General features: G+C 44.5%; 1 protein-coding gene across 1 annotated transcript in view; it reads right to left on the bottom strand.

Annotated features, from left to right (window-relative positions):
• Positions 1-6,927: 6,927 nt before the first annotated feature.
• Positions 6,928-23,313, bottom strand: part of LOC108574684 — a 49,629-nt gene continuing 33,243 nt past the window's right edge. The window contains exons 2-8 of the mRNA XM_017937308.1: positions 16,304-16,785; positions 15,889-16,255; positions 13,574-13,745; positions 8,378-8,439; positions 7,938-8,070; positions 7,536-7,644; positions 6,928-7,199 (exon numbers count right to left, since the gene is read on the bottom strand). Of these exons, the coding sequence (XP_017792797.1) occupies positions 7,101-7,199; positions 7,536-7,644; positions 7,938-8,070; positions 8,378-8,439; positions 13,574-13,745; positions 15,889-16,255; positions 16,304-16,785 (1,424 nt within the window). The 3' untranslated portion in view covers positions 6,928-7,100. The remainder of the gene's footprint in view (positions 7,200-7,535; positions 7,645-7,937; positions 8,071-8,377; positions 8,440-13,573; positions 13,746-15,888; positions 16,256-16,303; positions 16,786-23,313) is intronic.

The following is a 23,313-nucleotide window of genomic DNA, read 5'->3' as shown; positions in this document are numbered from 1 at the left end:
TGTAAATTAATTTATATTATTTAAAACATTTTGAATATTTCTCTTAACATTTCGTTGATACTGATTATATATTTTAATTTTTCCGTTTCGTTGAACAAAGTATCCCAATCAGTTGATTATTCGTGGCAATAAAAATCGTCCATATTTGTAGAATTATTTGTTACGTGACTCTAATTAAAGGGAGAGTAACATTTTCTTTGTTATTTCAACCTGTATAATTTAAATTTTATTATAACAAACGTATAGTTCCTTCTTTTGTATTTGTTAAAATACGATACACTATATACGTGGATAATCTCTTTTGAAGATTAAAGTACTATTGTGCTATGTATATGTATATATTATACGTTTCGTGTTACACAAAACTCTGGGGGAAGAATGAAGATGATATTGTAATTTTGGATGAACCAAAGAAGCTGTTCCCCTATATGAAACAAGCATGTTTCAATAATATCACTAACAAAGCTTCGCTCGTGCTTAATATCTTCCTGTGTAAATGTTTTTACTTTCAATTTCCATAGAAAAGTAACGAGAAGAAAACTTAAAAAAAAAAAATCGTTTTTGTTATACTATAAAATAAAAGAAAAGATTGATTTTCTGTATTCTATCCTTCGAACGATAATTCCTATCAAGTTTTTCTACGAAAAAATGCAGTGAAACGAGACATTGGTTAGACCGAGTGAATATTCATGAGTTTCCGGTCTATCGCATAAACAAGACCATTCACCTGGACTTAAAATAGCGTTCATTATCGGCGTAAGGAACATTAAATAATAATTAGGAAGTGTATGATGGATTTATATAATTCGTTACAAATCGAAATTAAAGTTTCAGCTGAAAAATCAAAAGATTCACAATTTAAATTCAAATTCTACCTTTTAAACACGTTCACTGTTACTTTTATCACTTCTTCATTTATAAAATCGTACGTCTACTCGCGTAACTGTTCGTGTAACAATCTAACGTCGATCAAATATCGATGCAATCGAAACGAGATAAATCTTCGAATAGCATGATACTTTTTAACGAGAATTTTTTATATTCACAAACTGCACACTTTTACATGCGATTTAACGAAAGCTTGAACAATTTATCATCGGTTAAATGTATACAGACACTAATTCAAATACGAAATACTTTAAATATTTCACTCTTTTGTATACGATTTATTAGTTTCGCGCTGGTGCAAATGCACCATACCGGAAGTACTGCGCCATCAAATTCAAATAAACCTACCATTTGAATATCATTCTCTCTCTATGATCCAATTTCTTACACGAGACGGGATTATTATGTCTATTAATTCAATTCGTCTGTATATTTTTTGAATAATATTAAAATAAGCATTTCTAAACTTTTCTAAAAAGGTATATATAGTCACTTATTTCTTTCGCGTGGTGTCGTACTCGAAGGGAAACGTAGGACAGTGGCGCAGCCTATTGGAACATCGATTACGAATGGCGGGAAGGTATTCGAAGGATAAAAGTAGATAAAATATTATGATCTCGCTTATATATATAATAATAGTAATAATAGCAATAATAATAATAGTAATAATAATCAACATATTCGTAAGCTTCCATACGCAGAGCACGCTAAGTTAATACATGTACATGGTTTCTTTACAAAAATAATAACAATGTTTCGGTGCAACATTGCGGATCCGGTGATCAATCTCGTCTAGCTAAATGACACTTTAGCAGCATTTCACTTTCATTTTTTTTTTTTTTCCTTTGGATAGATAACTCTCGTAATAATCCCCGTTCAATACTTTCTCATTCTAGTTCTCGACTCGTTTCGAAAAAGCGTGCGCGCGCACACTTGCGCATGCGCGCCACTTCTTGCGGTGGTCGATTCCCTTTCTCTCTATCTCTCTCACTCTCTCCCTCTCTTTCTTTCGATCTCACAATCAATCAATCTTTCTCACTCTCTCTTTCTCTCGATTTTTTTTCACTTTTTCATTCGTTTTTATAAATAAACTACTTTTTATTTGTCAGTTAATCGACATTGTCTTTGGTACATTTACAACGAACAGCATATACCGCGACAGAGAGTACGGATTTGGTATGTCGGACGGGGTACCTACCATCCGCCGTCATAAAAGCGCACGCAATTTCACGAAGAAAAAAGGGAAAACAGGAGAAACAAGAAAGAAAGAAAGAAAAGAAGAAAAAAAAAAAAAGGAAGAAGAAATTCCTCTCGAGGAGACCTTTCGCGTGTCATCCTAGCGCGAAGATTTCCGTCCGGAAATTAAAAAGAAAAACGAAAAGAAGCAGAGTGTGGGGAAAAACAGAAAGAAGAGAAAGAAAGAAGAAAAAAAAAAGAGAGAACGGAATTGATTAACGTGATAATTGACAAACGGAAACGTAAGAAGAGCAAACAAGAGAAAAACAAAGGAAAAAAGAAGAAGAAGAGAATGTTAGAACAACGGGGGAACAACAGCCTGGTGGATGGCCAGGAGAGAGCCGTTCGCTCATGAATCGATGATCGGAACGATCATTTGGTCCACCGTGAATTTCGTGATTCCAGTGTCCTCGAATCAGTTCCGATCGACCGGTTCACACCATTACCACCAACACCTCCCGGGAGATCTCTCTTCTAGGATAGACCTCAATACCCCGCTGAGTTCGATTTGAAAAAAAGAAAATGCTCCGAAATTTCCTCGCATCTTTTTCTTCCTGTTCTCTCTCTCTCTCCCTCTCCCTCTATTTCTTCCCGATTAAATAGAAAAAAGTATCTCCTTCTCGTGTCTGCCTTTTTTTCTTGTTCTTTCCCTCCCTTCGGTTCTCTTCTTCGTCTTGATCTTCGCGATACACGGCTACGGCGCTGTCTGATGTACTAAAATGCCACCACTGTCTACGCTTAAACGGTCGCTAAATCGCGAGCCTCGAGTCATTGCTCTCGACGACGACGATCCTCTTTCTTTCTTTCATTTTCTTCCTCTTTTCCCCCTTTTCGCCCTCTCTCCTCGTTTTACAAGATACTCGAAAGAGGAAGAAAGAGGGGGAGAGAGAAAAAAGGACAAAAATGGAAATTCAGTTGTTCGTCTCGACCGATCGAGAATCGTCGTAAATCTCAAAGCAATCACTCGTTACAGACGCGACGATATTAACGTTTCACAAACTGTGACGGTTCTACCTATGAATTTTCCATACGATCGCTCTCGTAAGAAACTTCTATAAGGCTCCCTGCCCCTTTCTCATCAACGAAACAATCAGGCATTCTCGCTTGGCTAGATCATCAAAAATGTTCGAGCAATTGCTCGATATCTCTGCTGGAGGTGTTTCCACGCCACCGGTGTCTCTCGAGACCGCCAGATACGATCATTTTTTTTTTCTTTTTTTCATAGTTAAAGGAACCGTTCGATCGTTGTTTTTTCTTCTCCTTCTTTTTTCGAGCAATTGCTCCAACCTCCTTCGGAACTACCGTTTAAGAGAAAAAAAAAAAGCTGTGATTCAACTGATCCATACCGCATCAGGCGTGTGTCTGTCACTTGCGAAAGGAAATTTTTGCTGTTGAACGAACAAAACCATGGGAAAACCATGCGTGTCGCTACGCAACATTTTACTTTCGAGTCTCGCGCGGTTTTCACAGGCACACTCGTCGCGTCTTTCATTGCGCGTGCTTTCCTTCTCTCTTTTTTCCTCGTCTTTATATCTATACATATATATACACACGCACACGCATACATACACACATACATATTTGCTTTCGTTCGTTCGTTCGTTCGTTTATAAATTAATAAGTGCGTGTCCTTAAAAAGATACCGTATTAACCAAATAATACGCGAGAAATAGCGTTTAGGATAATTAAATTGATCGAAGTGTAACTAAATTTATCGTAAATTAGTATATTAATAATTAATAACCGTGGTAAATTAATGAATTAAAGGGAAGCGAGAGAGATAGTATGTAATGAATAAATTAGGAACCAAGTACAAGAAGAAGAAGAAAATACAAAAGAGAGAAAAGAAAGTTACGATCGAGGGGGGGTGGGGGATTAATTAAATTAGAGCTTCGTTTCTTTTTCTCCGTTCAACAGGCTACGTTATTTCTCCACCGTGTCGATACGATCACGACTATTTATAATAAATTATACCGTATCAATGTTTCACGACGCTACACAGGGAACACGTCCCCGTGAATTAAACACTTTTCTTTAGGCCACACCTTAGCTCCGTACGTTTTAAACTTTACTCGTCTTCCATATACGTATCTCTCTCTCACTCTCCGTAACGTTCCCTTTTTCGTTCTTTCTCGTTCTCCGCATTCGCGAAATCATCACCCGTGAAACTTCGAAACGAAAGAGAGAGAGAGAGAGAGATAGAAAGAGGAGCGCACACCAGCGAAGAAACCAGAAAAAAGCGTCGTCGTCGTCGTCGTCGGGTAACGATCTCGCTCGCGACACACACGTTGTTGTTGCGCAAAAACGAAAAGAAAAAGAGAAGAAAAAAAAAAAGAAACTACAATTAGACGATACGCTACTTTCTTTCGATTCTCCTTAGATCGTTTGGAAGCTTCTTCACTCCACAGCAATATCTACAAAATGTACAATTCGCCGTCAAACAGAGGATCCGTTCTTTCCTCAGAGCCGTTAGATACACGAGCGACGAGAAGAGAATCTAACATAGTGCTTCCTCGCCGAGAATTCTTCCGTGGGACGATGTCGGCGGTGACCGTTTTACGGCGAAACGCTTCCAATCGATTCTCTCTCTCTCTTTGTCAAGAGTCGAGGAAAAGAAGAAGAAAAAGAAAAATTGCGAACGAAACGCGCGTTGCAAGAGCGATGAACCCTGTCATCCGACTCGTCTTCCGCTAAATTTATTTGTCAATGGTCGTCAAGCAATGATGGCACACAAACGCTTGCCCGTCGATCAGCATCGTACACGTCGTCGTTATTGTAGTTCGTTCGCTACAACGGCTAAATCGATCGTCATATAAATTTAACGAAGAACGAATCGGCTGGCCTTACGTGGATAATTTACTATTTACAAGAGGACAGGCGAGAAACAGGGATTCTGGCTCTGTGACATACGCGATTTCGATCGATTTCAAGATGGACGGGTTCTTCGTTCGCCGTTCGCGACGACCACGCGCCGCGTGTATACACGTCCTTAGAATTCATTCGTTATTCCATCGATCCGAACACGAACAACACCGTGTGTGTGTGTGTGTGTGGCTTCGATTCTTTTTCTTCTTCAGGTTTTTACAAACCGCGCAAAGACACCGTTGGTCGTGTCACCTTGTTTCGCTTCCTTTTTTTTTCTTCTTCTTCTCAATTATACTTTTTTCTAACGTTTTAGTATCGTGTTAAATTTTCGAGGCTAAGGCCTAAACACGACGGGAATTTCAATTACGACACGTTAACTGTAATGCGTATTGTGCGAACGAAAAAGACACGTAAACTTAAACGCAGACTTTCCAACGAACAAGCGCGTCTGTAATTATTGAACGAACGTTTACACAGTGGAACACAGTTGCGAGCATATTTTTGTATCTGGCACACGACACACTGGACGAAAGAGAAGCGAGCATGATACAGACACTAGAATTCTCTCGTCGAACGTGGACACTTGGATTACTCTTTCTTTCTTTTTTCGTTTTGTTTCTTTTTCTTTGGAAATTCCTCTTTCGGTTTCTTCTTCTTTCGCGGGCTCGCTAAGCGTAGAAGGGTTTCGAATACTCTCTGTATGGGTTGCCCAGTATTTTCGATACACGAATCGTTCTATTTTCCGCGGTTTCACACTGGCCGTTCATTTACGGGAAGGAACGTTGCGCTGAACTCGGAACTCGCGTTCAACGCGGATCGATCTCGCCCGGAGGGGGGTGGTGGAAAACGAAATACGAATGAAACGGGTGGAGAACGATTGGAAAAAGTAACGGTTGGACAGCACGGGGGAAGAGGAGAGGATGGGAGGGGAGGGGAGAGGAGAGGGAGAAAGCTTATTAATTCCGCGTGTTTTCTCGATCGAAGCTGAGAAAAGAAGAAAAGAAGGAAAAAGAAAGAGAAAAGGTTCTACGACGACGAGCAACGGTTGTTCTCTACTTAGCAAAGAGGGTGTGTAATTCGTCGAAACTTAACCTGTTACGTTTCTATCTTAACTCGACGCTAATAACGTTATGTAATTATTCTCCGGTTATTATTGTCTGCTCTAAACTATCTCGTATCTCCGATAGGAACAAAATTACTTATGCTTCTTCTCATGTTAACATACACGCTAAATAACACTCTAATTCCCCGCTTTCTCTCTCTCTCTCTCTCCCTCTATTTCTCTCTCACTCTACCTTTTTATTTTCTATTCACACGGCAAGATAGCAAGAGAGAGAGAAAGAGAGAGAGAGGGAGAGAGTCGCCTATTCAGTAGAGGCTTTATTTTTAAGCTTCCCTTCTTTCTACTTTCTCGTCCTTTGTTCTTCCAGCTGTTCAGGTCCAGCTCTATTTAAAGTTACCAGGCTACGGGTACTTCCTTTTTAATCCTACGCGCTCTTCTTCTTCCTCTCCCGCTGATCTCGCGCTCATCGATTCTCTCTTCTGATCGTTAAAAACGAGATCCTCCATCTCTCCTTCGTCCACTGGACGGCCGCCCCCCGTTTTACTCTTATTTCTCTGAGAAAATCAAAACGCAACGCGCGCGCACAGCTCAGACTCCTCTAACTAGTGCAACAATCTTCTCTTCCTCTTCTTCAAGCAAGGAGAGACGCAGGAAATTGCGTTCGAGAGAGAATTAAAATGATACAGGCACCCGAACGAACAGACGTTAAAGACGACAACGTGATCTAGATTCCCCGTCCGTGGTCGCACGATCGTCCAAGCAAATGCGTTCACCACGGATCTCTCTCTCTCTTTCTCTCTCTCTCTCTCTCTTCCTCTTCTTTCTTCCTCTCTTCTTTTCACGTTTCCTTCGTGTTTCTTTCTCTCTACCGGGGGGGTACGCAACAAACAGCCGCGTGAAAACGTTAGTCCATGGACGGAGATAGAAAGCAGCTGGGTGAAAGTGATTCTTCTCTTCCGTCGAACGTGGTGGTGGTGGTGTGATCTGTTAAGCTGGACGCCACGGTTCGTCGTCTTCACGTGGAATTAGCAGCCACCGGGCCCGGCTATCATTGATTCGAACGCTTGCCTTCGCTGATGGATGCCATTCTCATTGACTCCGCTTCCGGGCAGTTCCATCCGGGCATTCTCGTCTGCTCTATCGCCGCCTGAGAACATTTCAAATAGGGACAATTCTTCATACGCTTCTCTCTCTCTCTTTGCTTTCTCTCTGGTTCATCGGTATATCTATTTTACGTACGAGTGTAAGTTGCGAACAGAATTTGTTTACTGACAGAAACGATCGCGCTGGACTGTAACTTTCATACACGGCTACGACTGATAAATCGTGTAAAAAGTATACACGGTCCGGAAACAACGAAGGAATCAATTATCATTCTTAGCAGAGTGTTCTCCTTTATTCCGTAAGAGATTGGACAGTCTGAAGGCAGAGAGAAAAAAAAAAAAAGAATACGCAAAGTGCACGCACTTGGTACAACACTTACCGAGCTATTAGGATTCTTGGTCATGAAGATCATGAGGGAGCGGCTGCGGTTGCTAAACGGCCTCAACTCCGGATCTCGGCCAGGACCATCCACCGTGTCGACGCAGTTACTGTTGGCACAGAAATAACGTCGAATGTGAAATTCGTGCATTTATTAACCATCTCGCACGGATAATTTACACCCGACGAAGTCTCTCCCTCTGTCTGTCGACCATTCGTCTTACTGTTCATCCTTGGTAAATCACGGTTCGTCTTAGTCGTCGATGGAAAGTAGAGAGAAAGTAGAGAAAATAGAGAGAGAGAGAGAGAGAGAAATAGATAGAAGAGATAGAGATAAGAGAGAGGGAGAGAGAGCACCGACGAAGCGAAGATAAAGGTAAATACCGGTAGAAAATATACACACCTCGACCGTAATTCCTTTTGCTTTCGCTTACAGTGGATGTAAGCCGCTATGCAAATGATAACGACCAGGAATACTGCTATCGTGGCACCGCCGGCGATGCTGGCTGTCTCCAACATTACACGTTGCCGGGAAGCTGTAACGAAAATGTCACTTTCTTAGCAAACACACAACATCCACAACTTCCTGCCTCTAAGAAGACCTCCTCCTCTACTATAGCCCGTGTGTTTCTTCTCTAAAGCATGCTTTTCACATTGAACAAGGGGAGCTCGTTGTGAATTCACATTGTACCGCCCAAGACACAATACAAGTGTTTTACCGTGTCCACTCTGCCGTCGTTCGTGATTTTATAGAATATACACAGAGAGAGAGAGAGCAGGAGAGAGGAGGTAAAAGTGAAGTAACGTTTCTTTTAGAACAACGAGAGAGAAGAAGATACTCACGTAAATAGGAACCATCTAAATCCTTAAACTCGCATCTCTGCCCGATATAACCGTTGGCGCATCTGCAAGAAGAAAGAGAAAATGGATAACGTATATATAATAGTGTTGTGCAGATCGGAAGGATGAAAGAGGAGGATGGTGGAACGGCGGTGGCAAGGCTTTATTGTTCGTACGCGGGGCCACTTCCGTAAAACGCGGCAAGAAATCCAGGAAGCTATAAAACGTACTCTTTAGGCACGAACCGCTTTTAGTATCGGGCATTAATCAGATAGGTACGGCATCGCTCGAACCACCCAATTAGTACACTTAATTATTAACGAAAAAGAAAGAAAAAACGACGGAGAGAGAGAGGAAAAGAGTGTACAAGCGAGAGAAAATCACGCGTAGGAGGAGAAAAAACGAAATATATTTATATATAAATATAGAAGGAGAGAAAGGAAAGGTGTGTTTCTGGTTGAACATATCGATTCTGGCAATTACGCGGTAATTAAGAGGATTCTCACGGTCGATTTCATCGAACGGTACTATGGACGATGATTCGCCCTTCGAGCGGAATAATTAACCGAATCGCGGTGCGGTTCCATCGACATTAAGCCCGAAAAGAAGAAGGATTCGCGATTAATCGTAACCGCGATCATCGCCGAATTAACGAGATCTAGCGCCAGGTCACGCTCAATTGTTTTCACCCACAGACACAGCCACTCGTACGTATACATGCCCAGAGAGAAAGAATATTCTACACACACACACACACACACACACAAAAGGTTAGCATCGTTTTCGTTTCAGCTTGGTATACTATAGGCTTCTTTTCCATCGCGGAACCGAGCACTTGAGTAACGCTTCCGTTACTCCCACGCAACGAAACGTTTAATACCAAGACACAGAGAGATCCTGCTCTCTTTTTGCCACGGTTTCAAACCCGATACCGTTCCGGAAGGCATTTATCATCGATATCGTAACGCCTCGATCGATATTCCGTGTACCTTGGAAAGGCTCTATGGCTACCTTCCATCAAGGTCTCGATACTTCCTCACACGATCCGCGTGTAATTGCTCGTTCTCACAGTATAACTTTCCTATTAACTCACCGGTATCGAGCAGCTCTAATTAGAGCGGTATTATAATCTTTCTACATTACACCTGGTTACCGACGATTGAGCTACGGTTTTTTCTTCTGTTTTAATCGTAGATACTTACGATCCCGACGGACGTGGATCATCGAGAATTCTCGCGTTTCTCTCTGTTCTAAACGCTCGAGAGGTGGATTTCTGACCAGGCGAAAAATCCTCGCGTTTTCAAACCGATACCTTAATTAGCGAGAACAACTTGATTTCAGTTGTTCCCGGTGAAATGTGTTCGACGCATGCACAACCGAGCGGATTGCGATTTTGCACGAGTGGTGCAACTTCGAGGAAAAGTTACGGCGCCGATTTGTACGTTTTATTGCCGTATCGCTGCATGAATAAATTTCCCTCGAATCGAGTTGTTTCTATGAAAACTTGGATAAGAAAATTAATAATAAATAATTGGAAATTTTGGATAAGAAGAAATTCTCTAGAATAATATCGACAGAGAGAGAGAGATTCTGTAATTATGAATGGAAACGACAAGAGAGCCGTTCGATCTCCGTTAACACGACTCGCACAGGGATAAATCGAATCGATTAAATCGCCGCGGCGTGTCTGATCGGACAAACAATCGTAATATACGTGGCAAGGAACGATCAATAGAGTAACGACAAATCTCGAGAAGCAACAGAATCGTATAACGTGGCGCAATGATTTACCAGGCCTCTGTGGTTTACTTTCAGAGCACCGTTTTATTGATCTAATCAATGGCCTTCCAGTAGATTTCCCAAGCCGTCTCTCCCGCTTAATTAGAACCGGTGTCGATGATGAAAAGAGATTTGCGCGCGTCCGGATCACGTAAATCTGGTTTCCTCCGTTGTTTCGCACATTTTGACGTCATTGGTAGAGCGACCGCGAGCGATCGGATAACCGCGAGAGAGTGTTCAGCTTACGAATGTAGATGAAAATTACGCAAAATCCTTCTTTTTCTTCTTCTACTTCTTTCTCGATTTCTCGCAGCTTCGGCGAGAGAACTCGTTACCGTAAAAACCTACCTAACTCGTCCGTTCATCGAGACAGAAATGATTATCGGACGTTGGAGAGTCTCGTTAGGAAATGTCGTCTTCGCGCACCAGAGCCGCAAGAAAGTGGAAACGTTTATTATCCAGCACTTTCCACCGCTGGAATTTTCTCCGTCCGCTTCACGGAATCCTCCTGTTCGTTCCGCGGAAATTATGGGAGCGCGAACGAGGAAAAAGTAGCACGTACGATGGCTCGCGAGAGGAATCGGCCACCGGCACACACAACACCGACGATTATTCATTCGAACCGATCACGATGTTTTCGATCGTTTGCATGAGAACTGCGGACGGCCGTTAACGGTGCACGATTTTTACTTTTTTCGTTTCTTTTTCCTCCGAGAAACTACGTCGATCCACCCGCCTGTGTTTTCTAAACGTCTTCTCGTTTCTCTGTTCGCTCGAGTAACGCAGACTGGAAAGCCATTTTGTCGGTGCCTTCGAGTATACCGGATTGAAACGACGCGTTTTAACATCCTATCACGGTTCGATCACCTTAGATTATTCTATCATTGATGGAAATTTACGTAGATATTATTTTTCAATTAGTTGTGCCTATTGGCTCACGGCCAATTTACCAACTTATCCGTCTATGTTACCACCTAACTATGATGTTTCTTGAACTGCACAAGTGATTATAAAAATTTGCAAAACATCTCTGACGCAGAGGACGAATCCTGCGTTAATAGTGAAAAACGAAGAAGAACTTTATCCTAAGCGTGAATATTAACACTATCATTTGGGAATGAGGTAGTCTTTAGACTGACAAACAGGATAGTGGACCGATTGAAATTTCTTTTGCATCGAGGTTATATATACTTGCGCGAACTAAACTTCAAATTTGTCCTTCCTCTACAAGGAACATTTCATTCTCGTTCTAAGAAACTTTGCTGGATAATATCGTCAGACGTTTGTTCATCTTCCTAACGTACGATTCTCTACTTTATTGGAAACCTTTCGATCGGATCATCCCGAAAGTTAATTTCATCCTCGTACATAGAGAAAATATCTTCTCTACGTGATCCAACCTACCACCATCAATCCTCAAGTTTTCCCAAACCGATCGACAAAAGCTTGGAAAAGCTACAACATTCCAGCAAAGCCAGAGAGAATGATTTTCAAGAACGTGTCGTTCGTTCGAGAACATCGCAGTTAAAAGCAAGAAAGATTCGTAACAATCGTCTCGGTGTTCCACACAGAGGACTCCCGTAGGAATGTGAACGTGTCCACGTTACGGCGTCGAGGATTATAGGCGTCGGCAGTGGCGAAAGGAGGATCCTTTTTTTTTTTTTTTCAAACCTTCCCTTCCCTCGATTCACACCCCGATTGTTCCAAAACGCCACCGGTGTCAGCGCGATTCTACAGTTTGAAAGGGTGGCAGAGGGTGAGAGCACGTGAGCGAGAAAAAAAGTCGGCGCCCGTGTAATGTTCAGCGGCGATCCTTCGATCCTTTTTCTCATTCATACCGGCGCAAAGTATATACACACGCGTGGTCGGGCATCAGTCCGGAACATTTCGAGATTCGGTGAATTCGTCCCGCACGTTTCCAAGGAAATTCCATGGGAACAAGAACGTTCTGGTGGTTGTTGTTGGACACAGGTGTATCTGGTGAATCGATGGGAATTTCTTGGAATTTTCTACCGTGGAATTGAGGAGTAAGGATCGATTTCTACCGTGGACAGATTAATCGAAGAAATTAGAGACTTTCCAAAGATTTTTCTCTTCGCGATAGGATAACTACAAATGTTCATCTGTATAGGTTAATTGGAGGATTTCTGTGATCCTGCGGCGAGAAACGTCGCGTTTCAGGTATTTTCGTCGATACCAGCTGGTGTTTACCAAGGGTGTGGTCCCTCGTTACGTAATCTTCCAAAGCGTCTTCGCCGCTGAAATTCCACGCGTGATACCGCGTCGTGACGTGTCGCAATCCACCGTGAGATAGTTTTGCTTGCTCTTGGAAAGCGATCGTTCGAAAGCAGCCGCGAGAGAGACCACCTCTTCTGAACGGGACTCGTCGATTTCGAACCGATGTTGTGTAACTATAGACAACCTAAGCTGTTTGCCAACCGATGGAACACGGTAACACGAAATCTTGATCGAACCCTGTCGCAAAGTGAATTTCCGTGTCCGCTGAAAATTACGCTCGAGCCTAACCTCCGCCGAACGAAGAAAAAAAGAAAATTAGCCACAAATGGACATCGACAGTAGGACACTCGTAAATCATCCCTCGTGGTCGCGGGTAATTGTACGGAGAAACGTGAAATCTCGAGACAGATATACCTGGCGAAGAGATAGAATAGATTACAAAGAGGGGTTGACGACCGATGGTTATCTGGTGGAAACGTTGCTAAAAGCCATTTCCTTCGGCGAGAGCAAACTCTGACACGCGTGTGCCGAGTAGAAAATTTCGTACACACGCACACACAGGGTGAACAGGTTTTTTCTTCTTTCCCAGCGAGTTAAACAAAGCATGGAATTAAAGTAAGGTTCGATGGGATAAACGGGACTGAAGGCGCACCATTATTCACGGTAGATTTCTAAAGTGAACAACGTGGCCGCCGCCGCCGCGGTCGATAGACACGATAGGTAATAATCGGTTAACGGCTTCTCCTGTTCGATCGTACACGAAAAGCACGCGAGTCGTGATTTAAATGTCCGCGGAGGAAGGCTGCGGCTGCGTTCTCATGCGTGCGCCAGCCTCGATCACGATTGCGGTTCCATGAGAAGATTGCATACATGCCTCTGTTGCCTGCACACAGTTATCATTTCGCAGAGGCTCGGGGGATTTTGTGGAATTTCAACTATTTTAACCCCATAGTTCTCTAACGTTGTGGAAATATTTCTGCAATCGCGACTTTTTCCAAAATTGTTCGTTTCGTGGGAGAAAAATCTTGCATTTGTATTTTTATATTACGATACTTGTTACGTTCGATGTATGTACGATAATTGAAGAAGAGGTCACCAAAATGGCGCGTGCGGAACAAACTGCAAGATTTCTCCAACGAAAGAAAGAAAGAAGAGAAAAGAGACGACAGGGTATGTACTTACAAACAATTGTAAAGGAGGGAATCGACGATTTTGACAGTGAAACAAGTGGCACCGTTCAAGCAGTACCATTCCGCATAATCCGGTGGACACGTGTACATGTGGAATGTGATATTTGGTCGAGGCGTCGGCGTCGGTGGCCGTGGTTTCGGCGTCGACCGCGATGAACAGGCGTCTGTTGACAAGAAAATCATACAAAATTACTCCCACCGTTCAATTCCCGTTAACCCGTAACCTCTGTTACAAATATTTAGGCATCGGAACGTCTAGAAAATTTGGTACGTTCGATTGGAAACGGTGAAAATAAAAAAAAAAGAAAAGATCGAGGCTCTTCGTGTGGTATAGGTACGTTCTAAAAAGGGTTTCATTGCGTGTTCACGAGGAAAAATGACACTTTGATCGTGGATCAATGAAAGCTCGGTGAGAAAGCGGTTGAGCGGGCGAATTTGCTCGATTAAGTTGTGTAACGACCAAAGGCCAAGCATCATTTATCCCATTACCGGGGCACGAGGGAGAGAGGCGAATTGTCGAATGGTCGCTTTAGAAATTCCGACGGCTTCCAGGCTTTACCAACACACAATGGACGGCCCGTATTTTAGGGCTGGCCTGAGTGCTCGTGCCTCGAGCCTCGCCCCTCTGACACCCCCTTAGAAACTTACCAAGAAAACCGTTCCTTCGCTCCGCGTCTTTTATCACGTCGCTGACTTCGATCGGCGCCCATTAACTTCCTCTAAATCCAAATCAACTTTTCTTTCTTCCCTTCAACATTTCCATCCACTCTCGCTCTGTTCGTCATTTCTCGCCATTTCTGCCGTTTCTCGGGCGAAGAAGAAGGAAAAATTATCGCAATTTCTTTCGTTTCAGCAGAAGAAAGAATTATCGCAATTTTCAGCCACTATCTTGTGCATCTTCGAATTTTTTCACCTGAATTTAATATCCCCAGCTTCTCTTTCTCCTCTTCCTCTTTTTCGCCGAAATTCTTCTGCGAATATTCAGAGCAGCAAAACGCCTCATTTTTCGCATTTTCGACAGCCGCTGGATCGTGCGTTGCAGTTTTTATACAAAGCAGAGATGGTACACATGGAGGATAAAAAGGGCGCAAAGGAACGCCAGGCACTCGAGGAGAGACTCGCCGCGTTAATCGGGCATACCATCGAACAATTCGAAAGTTGGAAATATTCGCCGATGAGCACGTGAAACGTGGCCAGGGTAATAAGAGAGACACGCAGGAGGTGAGCTGTACGCGTGTGTGTGCCACGAGCTGCGCAACACAACGCACACCGGGCGTTCTTTCGAGGAACGTTGCACGTCGCATCCGCCCCGTGCGAGCCTTTGCTATCTGTCACCTGTTATAATTTTGCAAACGCGCCTCCTCGATCGGTGACCCGAGAGACAGACACCAGACGATGCTGTGTGTCTGTCTCTTGAATTTCGTAACGTACCTAAATACACGCGTTATTTTCACGAAAGAAACGAAAAATGGAAATGTAACACACAACAATGTGTAAACTTTTCGAAAAATGGTACTTTCTCGTTCGAGGCCAAAAGTACGGATAATTCGAGTTAAACGATGGGAATACAGCTGTAAAAGTGACGGTTTCGTGGAAAAATTGACCTGTGTGTATACGGCGTATTATGGCAATTTGTATGGTAATTTGACTAAATTGCATCCCTTTTTTTCCCTCTTTGCACGGTCACGTCAGATTGAAGGAGGGGTTGTCCACGGCGTGCCATGTGCGTTGCAAATTCGACGAAACAATTCACGCGGTATGTACATAATTGTTACGGGCCATCAGGGTCCCGGGGAGCGTCGCACGTGTTGCATTCTTGCAATCTGTCGTCGCCACGCGTCCACTCGAGATCGCGTTCCCTGAATACGGACAATGGGATCGCTTTGTACGCAGCCCCGTCTCGGCTTACGGCCATTTTTCGGTCGTGCACGTTGCAATTTGGTAACTTTGCGCCTCTCCGGTGTACTCAAGAATTACAGCTATGCGCGTGTTGTAATAGGCTTTTGCGAAAATCCCACCTAACGTTAATTACCATTCAAAAATACCATTGAAAAAGGAACAAAAAAAAAAGGAAAGTTTAAACCAGTGCTGTCCACGATTTCACGTATAAATTTCGAACAAAATCAGACACGTATCCACGTACAAAGCCTTCTTAAACTCCGTATTCTCACTTTTCGGACAGCACCGATTCAACCCTTACGTTATCACTTCACTGTTTCAGCACTGCGTTGCAACACCCGGGGTCGACGAAGAGCCTCGTTCGAAACGATCGGTTAGAGATATATAATAGAATGCATTTTCACTAACCTGCGATACCGAAGAGGGTGTAAGAGAGGATGAGTAGAGTGGCGAGGTAGGGCGGGATCCTGCATCCTCTCGTCATGGCAGTGACGGTGGCAGGGTTATCGGTGACGGTGGTACCATCCGCGTGACGATCGGTGGTAGTCCTATGGACGATGCGTTCCACGCTTTCGTCCCGATGATTATGATCACTGGGCGGTCTGTCGTCCCTGAGCCGCTGATGAAGATGCTGATGCAGATGATAATGATGATGGTGGTGGTGGTGGTGGTGGTGGTGATGAGGTTGTTGATGATGATGGTGATGGTGGTAGGGATGATGATGATGATGCAGACGATGATGATGATGACGTTGATGGTGATGGAGCTCGCGATGCTGACGACCGATGTTGTCTCGACGAGGCGAAGTGGTTGTCGTTGCAACTGGTGGCGAGGGTGTTGTGGTTGTAGTAGCAGCAGCGGTGTCCTGGCACGTAGACTCATCGTCGACTTCCTCGTCGACGACGAGCTCGTTGCTGCTAGCTACGACGCTGTCCCTTCGTTGGTGACATCGATGACACTGTTGCTCTTGCTGCTGCTGCTGCTGCTGCTGCTGTTGCTGGTGACGATGATGACTATGGCGACGATGTATATGGTGGAGGTGATGACGACGGTGGCTATAGTTGGTGGTGGTACTGCTGTCGCCGCAGCAGACCTCGCCATCCGCCACCGGTGAACAACTAACCTCCTCGATCACGCTCGCTCCAACCGGCTCGCATCCTCCTACTCCCCTTCCTTCGTCCCTCACATCCACCAAGCCTCCCACCACCCCCGCTGCTGCTGCTGCTGCTGCTGCCTCTTCTGTTTCTTCAACGGCACGAGCTCCACCACCTGGCCCAGAACTCCGGCGCACGTGCCGCCGCCTCCCTGTAACCAAATATCCGACCGGCCGGCCGTTTACAGTGTGTTTTATCTCGGCCCGGCTCCGCTTCATCTAGCCGGCTGATCCACGCACACCCGGGGGTAGTTAAACACGACGTGGCGCAAACGGCCCACCGACCAACCGAATAATATATCCTTGCTTCGGAGGATAGGTCGCACGTGTGTATACCTCTGCGTGTGTATGTTCAGTCGCGTTGGATGGTGTGCGTGGGGGATATGCTACGCTAAAAGTTTTCGGATCACTTGTCAATTTTATGTCGATGGGGGAAATTTTTCAGAGGGTGACATAAGCTATTTCTACCTTTCTTTCGGTAGATTAGAGTGGTTGAAGATTTGGGAAAATGTTTCTTCGAGTCGTTAATATCTGTCGGTGAATGCAACGCACAGTGGTTGCAAACTTTCGGTGGACAGTGTATATCGTGTAAATTTTTGCGATTGTTTCTTTTTTTTTTTTAGTGGGAGTGGAATTCGAGGGGCTACAGGGGATAGTGTGTAGGAGTGTGTGAGACGTCACGCGACATTTTCGGCGATTTACCCTTTTAACGGGAGGGATTGGAGAGGTCGACGTAATCAGTCGACGAGTTGAATAAAGCAATACCTGTTAATCCAGAAATTGCAAATATCGTGATAAAATATTCAAATTGCAAGGGTAGAGCACTATCGTTATACCGACAAAAGGGGAAAGAAAGAAAAAGCGGGACAATCTAGATACCACGACCCTCTCGCCCGAAATCCTCGTTATCGCGAAAATAGCCTGAATTAACCCTCCGTGTTGTCGAACGATATTAATAAGAAACAACATTCAAGACGTCCGGGACGTGAACGTTTCCCTGTCACGCGAGTAATTTTCACAAATTTCCTCCACCTCGATCCCACGTACCGCTATCTCTCGAGCGACGTCAAACCGCTATTCGATATCGTTGAAAACGATCGTGAAAACACGACTTTATCCCCGTCCGAGGGACATTTCTTTTCAACAACGGAACAAACACACGGTCTCGACGAGAGGGCGAAACTTTCTGTCTAAATGTCCGAGGGTAAATAATTGTTCGAGGGTTGTCGCGTTTTTCGAAAGATGCGGGGGTGGTATGTAAACCAGAACACACGCGAACGCGATACTTTTGTGTTTAAGGGCGAGTTTCGAGGAAAGTTGGAAAGGCTTTTCCACGGCGAGCCATTGTGTCGCTATGCCCATTGTGCTCTGTTTGGAGGTAAAATATTTGCCACGAAAGAGAAATTGTTTTCCACCCACCCTACGCCGCCTCGCTTTAAAGCCATCTGCCTTTCATCCCGAGCGTCGATTATTCACGATGATTGGATCAGGTTGCAGCCTACTCTCCTATCGAGCGTTCGTTTCCGTTTTTCGCGAGATTTTGGGGTGAGATTCTATGAAGCCTGCCAGCTCTATAGGGCGGACCTATTTTACGCTCCTTCAGGACTCGAATGGCTAAAGGGCGAAATCTGTATTGTGCGAAGTTTAATACCCTACCCTTTGCCACTTTTAAAAAGGATGCACATTTCGCGTGGAAAAGTTTCAGGGAAGATTTGCTCTAAATAAGTGTGATTATCTAAGTATTTACCCTCGTTTTGCAATCTTCGCGAACACTTTTGAAGAAGGCACATTTCACGTAGAAAATGTTTGAGAAAAGTGTGAAAAATGAGAGAAAGACAATTCCGGCGATTATTTCACTGGAACCTGATCGAAAGCAGGCTGAAAGATCGCAGCTCGATACGCTCTTAACCGGAATCGTTTTTCAGAAGACATTCCAGATTTCACGGCGACCTTGTCCCAGTAATAGGCGTGTTGTAAGCCGTGCACGATATCGTGCGCGACAACTATCAACTTTAATTGCCGTAGATTTTCTCCCAGGCTGTGTGAAAAAAAAAGAAAAAAGAATCGCAAACTCACCGTATCAAAACACACTTTGACTTTCTAGTGTGACGAAACCTGTTAAAAAGTTTCTGCAAAAATGGCAGAGTCGATGTGTTAATTCGACAGAGTGGCTATTCTCACACGGATTATAGCAGTCAGCTAATAACATGTAATCGACGTTGTCGTGATTCATTCGATAGACACGTCCACGACGGGAAATTGGCTACGTGAAGTATCGCAACGTTTTCACGGAACTCGAATGCCGGCGATCCCGTTCGATTAACATGCTAGATGTGACACACAAAACTGACACCTTGCGTCAAGTGCGTGACGTCAATCCTCGCTGAAACGTTCACACTTGCCTTGCAAAGCACTCCTAGAACACGGAGAAAAATGTCCGTGGTCCTTTGACGATCGAGTGTCTTTGATAGAATATTAACCAAAGAAATAGTTCGTGCCTCTTCGTTTGCATAACAGAGAAACGTATTAATTCATCTTCCATTCGAATCTTCCACCTCTATAGACGCTATTCTCTCGATTGTGTACTTTTGTCTTCGCAGACGGATAACGAGAAACACCTGATTTTATTGTCCGAAGAAAGAGTATCGCAAGAAGAGATTTCTTCAATAGGGAAGAAAAAAAGAGGCGTAGAATTTTTATCGAAGAAATTTCTAAGAAGGCGATTGTTCAATTCTCGAGTAGACAACGACGAGAGAAACAGAGGAGGATAATCGCCGACGAGGTGAATGGTTGCCAAAAATTGCTGGAAAACGCAACGAGCGTGCAGAAAAGAGCGGTCGCGGCCCCGCTAGACCGGAAGTTACGGTAAAGTGCGTGCAATTAGAAAATAACCTAAATTCAAGGCGGTTCGCGATTCGTGTTGAGAACGATCTCGCCGGGAACGAGCTAGCAGAAGCGTTTAACAGAAGCGTCCACGAGGGAAATGATCAATTATCAAGAGCAGACCACGTGGGCTGTACTTTAAGTCACCGGCCACATTGCAACTATACCGTCACCTACTTACGTCAACGAATTTCGACACATCGCAAAGAAGATCCTCTTAAACATCGCCAAAGTCTCCTTTACGAAATTTCCCCTCTCGGATCGACGCGAAACACTCGTAACGACAGCAAATGTAAAGTACGACACACGTGGTGACTTACGCGTATGTTCACACGAAAGCGACAAATTTAAGACTGCCAATTCCTAGCCATTTTTTTTCACGACAGATTTATCTTCCTCTTCGATACGTTTTCTTCGCCGACAAACATAGAAAATAGACACCGAATCTTTCCCGATGAAATCTTAATCTCGATCAAAGACAGGCCAAATTTCGTGAAAATTTTAATGCGAACAATCGGACGAATGTTCGTCCGCGAGTATTTCACCGTTGGTCCGGGAGATTTTCTTTAGAGTGGCAGTGAAGGAAGTACGAACAGCGTGAAAAAAAGTCGCTACAATTTGACAATTTGTCTCGTTGGTGTGAACACGCGAAACAACGTTCAGAAGAGCCTATCGAAGAGAATCGAACTGGATTGGCGCGTACAGTGGAGAAGGCGCGCTCGCTCGCGCGGGCAATTAGAGACTTGAACGCCCGCAAAGGACGCAAACCTTTTTCGCCGCGACATTCCTGATACGTTCGCGGAGGAACGCGTTCGAACGACACTTGACATTTATGCAATACGATTCACTCGGGATGAATCGTATGTGCGAACAGGTTCACTCTCGATCTGAATATCTATTTTCAACAACTTTTTACAAACACTTCGAGTGTTCCTCTTCGTCGAATTCCTGTGCGCGTGTGTCATCGTAGAAATTCGGCCTGTTGCTTCAGCAGTTGATTTATGTGGCAGATTAATGGCAATCTTATCGGACCGAGTAGCGATATCTAAATGATAGAATGACAATTCAATTCTATCAGAGGAGAACCAGGTCGAGGGGCTTAAGCGTTTACAATTTTGTTTTCAGAAATTCCAATTTCCTCCCTCGATAAAACGCGTAATCCGTGTGTAAAACTCGAGGAATTCTCAACCGATGATCGAGAAATTCTGGTGTTTGTTACTTTATCGATTCCGTTTCGAAAGAAACTGATCGAATCTCGGAAGATCGTTTACACGCCGTTTTTTTTTTTTTTTTTATCGGAACTCCAATTTACTCGTAAAAATCGATTTGTTTAACCTGTCGCGAGGCGGCTTCGAAAAGTGTCAACAGAAACGCGATAAACTGAACACCGGCCGTCGCTGGTCTGCGACGCGTTTTACGCCTCGAGGACGATATCGTCGAGTGCACGCGTACCTATACCTACACGTTAATATAAATAGAATATATCGGGGGAATATCGATTCGTTCCTGCGGACGACGTTATGTAAGCGCGTAATGGCAGCGTGTACGAGCAATTACGATTCTTTTTATAAGCGTGTCGCGCGTATGCACGCGTCACGGCGACCACGATCAACGAGCACAGGGAACACGCCGATTAACGGATATTTATGTAAGCGAAAAAGAGGAAAATTAACGTGGCGCATTGTTTGTGGAGCACGCCAGCCGTTGCGTAAACGCGTACTATATCGGTTCAACGAAAGAAAATGTAAAGACGCGTCTATACACACACGCACGCGTATTCTCTCGTAGAATCGTGTTAAAAGTCCTTCTTCGTATGAAATATCTCGAATATCTTCGCGTTTTTCTTCCCTTGTGAAAATTATAATTCAAAACCTATATAAACCAGATGACTACCATCAAGGAGGTTTGAAATCTCATATTTTTACCCAGAAGAAAAGAATACCACAGCTCCTGTGTGCTTTCCGACTGAACGTCCGGTCGCGAGCCCCTAATTTGTTAAACGATTCACAGCTCGAGAGGCGCGGCCGCCCCTTGCAGCAGAAAAAGAAGACGAAAAAGAAGAAGACGGGACCAACCCTCGAGAGAAAGAGATAGAGGGAGAGAGAGAGAGTGGAGAGCCAGGATAAATTCTATCGAGACAGCCACCGACAGCGATTCTTGAATTATACGAGAAATTCTGGGCGTGTCTGGTCACGTGTCTGGCAAAAGCTGCAGCAGCCTTAAAGTGAGACAAGGGGGAGTGCCACGGGGAGAGATGAATTTTCCAACGAGACGAGACGAGACGAGGAGGAGAGCCTCCTGCTGGTCCTTCCGGGGACCGGTCCTGGTATCAGCTGCGCCTCGTTTAAACACGGAAATTCATAAGTCCGAGGTATATCGAGCTTGACAAGAAGAAAAAAAATCTCGTCTGAGTAGGGCGAGATAGAAGAGGCCAGTTTCTCACCCCCGTGGACTCTCCACCAGCTGAACATAGACAGGCCAGGTTGGAATTGCTCGTTTAATCATTTCTCTCCCTTTGGTATCTGATCGAAACACAACCAAGAGATCGATAATCGGAGGATTTAATCAAGAGATTCCAGAGGAATGGTAACCTCAATAGTTACGCATCGTGATCTACATCGCGAGTTCCCCAGCGTTTCTACGATCTCCCTGCAACGCCGTAAGACACGATAATTCCACGGACCACACGGATTCACCCCCGGTAGATCTCAATTTCGATTGCTTTATCCGAAGTTTCCAGGCTAAAGAAACGAGGGAGGGAATGAACGAGAGGTACGTGAATGAGAGATGCGACTGGAAGATGGTCGATGCTTCGCCACCCCCGATCGAGGCAGCCACAGCTGCTGGTCGCAGCGGCTAGGCGCTAAGCCAAGTCTAGGGGAGGCGTATAGCGATAGACGGAGAAAAGCGTGAGCAGTGGGAGGTGCGGATTTCATAACGTCCTAGAGTGTACTCTCTGTCAGCGACAATACGTGTATACACGTGTAGAGAGCAGAGGTATACCTAGTACAAGAAAGCGAGAGCTTGGTAGAAGGGAAAAGAGACGAAGAAGAGAGAGGGTGGAGGAGCGTGTAGAAAGGAGAGTCGTGTATATTTTCATAATCTTTCCGTAGACGAAATGGTGGCTCGAGGTAGCAGCAGCAGCACCGGTTCACCGCGGCGTGTACACGCATATGCCTCCGTAGAAAAGCGTGGATCGCACATGCTCTCGGGGCACGTCCCATTCAGACGGGCGCAGCTGCCGAACTCGTGGGACACGTCGGCAGGCACGCGCCTCTTGCCTCCATAACCTGTTTTCAAAATTCCGCCTCCCTTCCCGCCGCTCGAGCCGCTCGACCAGAGAGAGAGAGAGAGAGAGAGAGAGAGAGACCCATTTCTTCCTTCTCTTCCTCCCCACCTACTCTACACTCCGCCACTCTCATCATTCTTCTTCTTTTTTCTACTTCTCTAACCCTCCACTCTCTCTATCACTCTTGCTTTTTCCTTATTTCGCTACTACCCTCTTCTCCTCCGTTTGCATCGCGGTGTTTCGAGCAAAGCTAAATTGCGAGGAATTTCGACGTTCCCGGCAATTAAGGTCGACTCGCGAGTCTCTAACTATGCCCGATGATGAGGCACTGTGCTTGCACAACGTTTCGAGAGGTGTAGAAGAGGATGATAGAGAAGCATCTGTTTGTGAAGGTGGTTTTCATTCTGTTCGAGGGTAGAAAGAGAGAGGGATGGTTAAATACCTTTGGAGTGGTTGCGTTTTAATTAGTTTATAAGGGAGAGAAGAGGGAGAGGTGGGTTGTGTTAGG

The sequence above is a fragment of the Habropoda laboriosa genome, unplaced genomic scaffold (genome assembly GCF_001263275.1).
Source record: "Habropoda laboriosa isolate 0110345459 unplaced genomic scaffold, ASM126327v1 scaffold203, whole genome shotgun sequence".
Lineage (NCBI taxonomy): Eukaryota > Metazoa > Arthropoda > Insecta > Hymenoptera > Apidae > Habropoda > Habropoda laboriosa.
The sequence above is the reverse complement of the archived record's forward strand: the minus strand, read 5'-3'. Positions and strand labels throughout refer to the sequence as shown.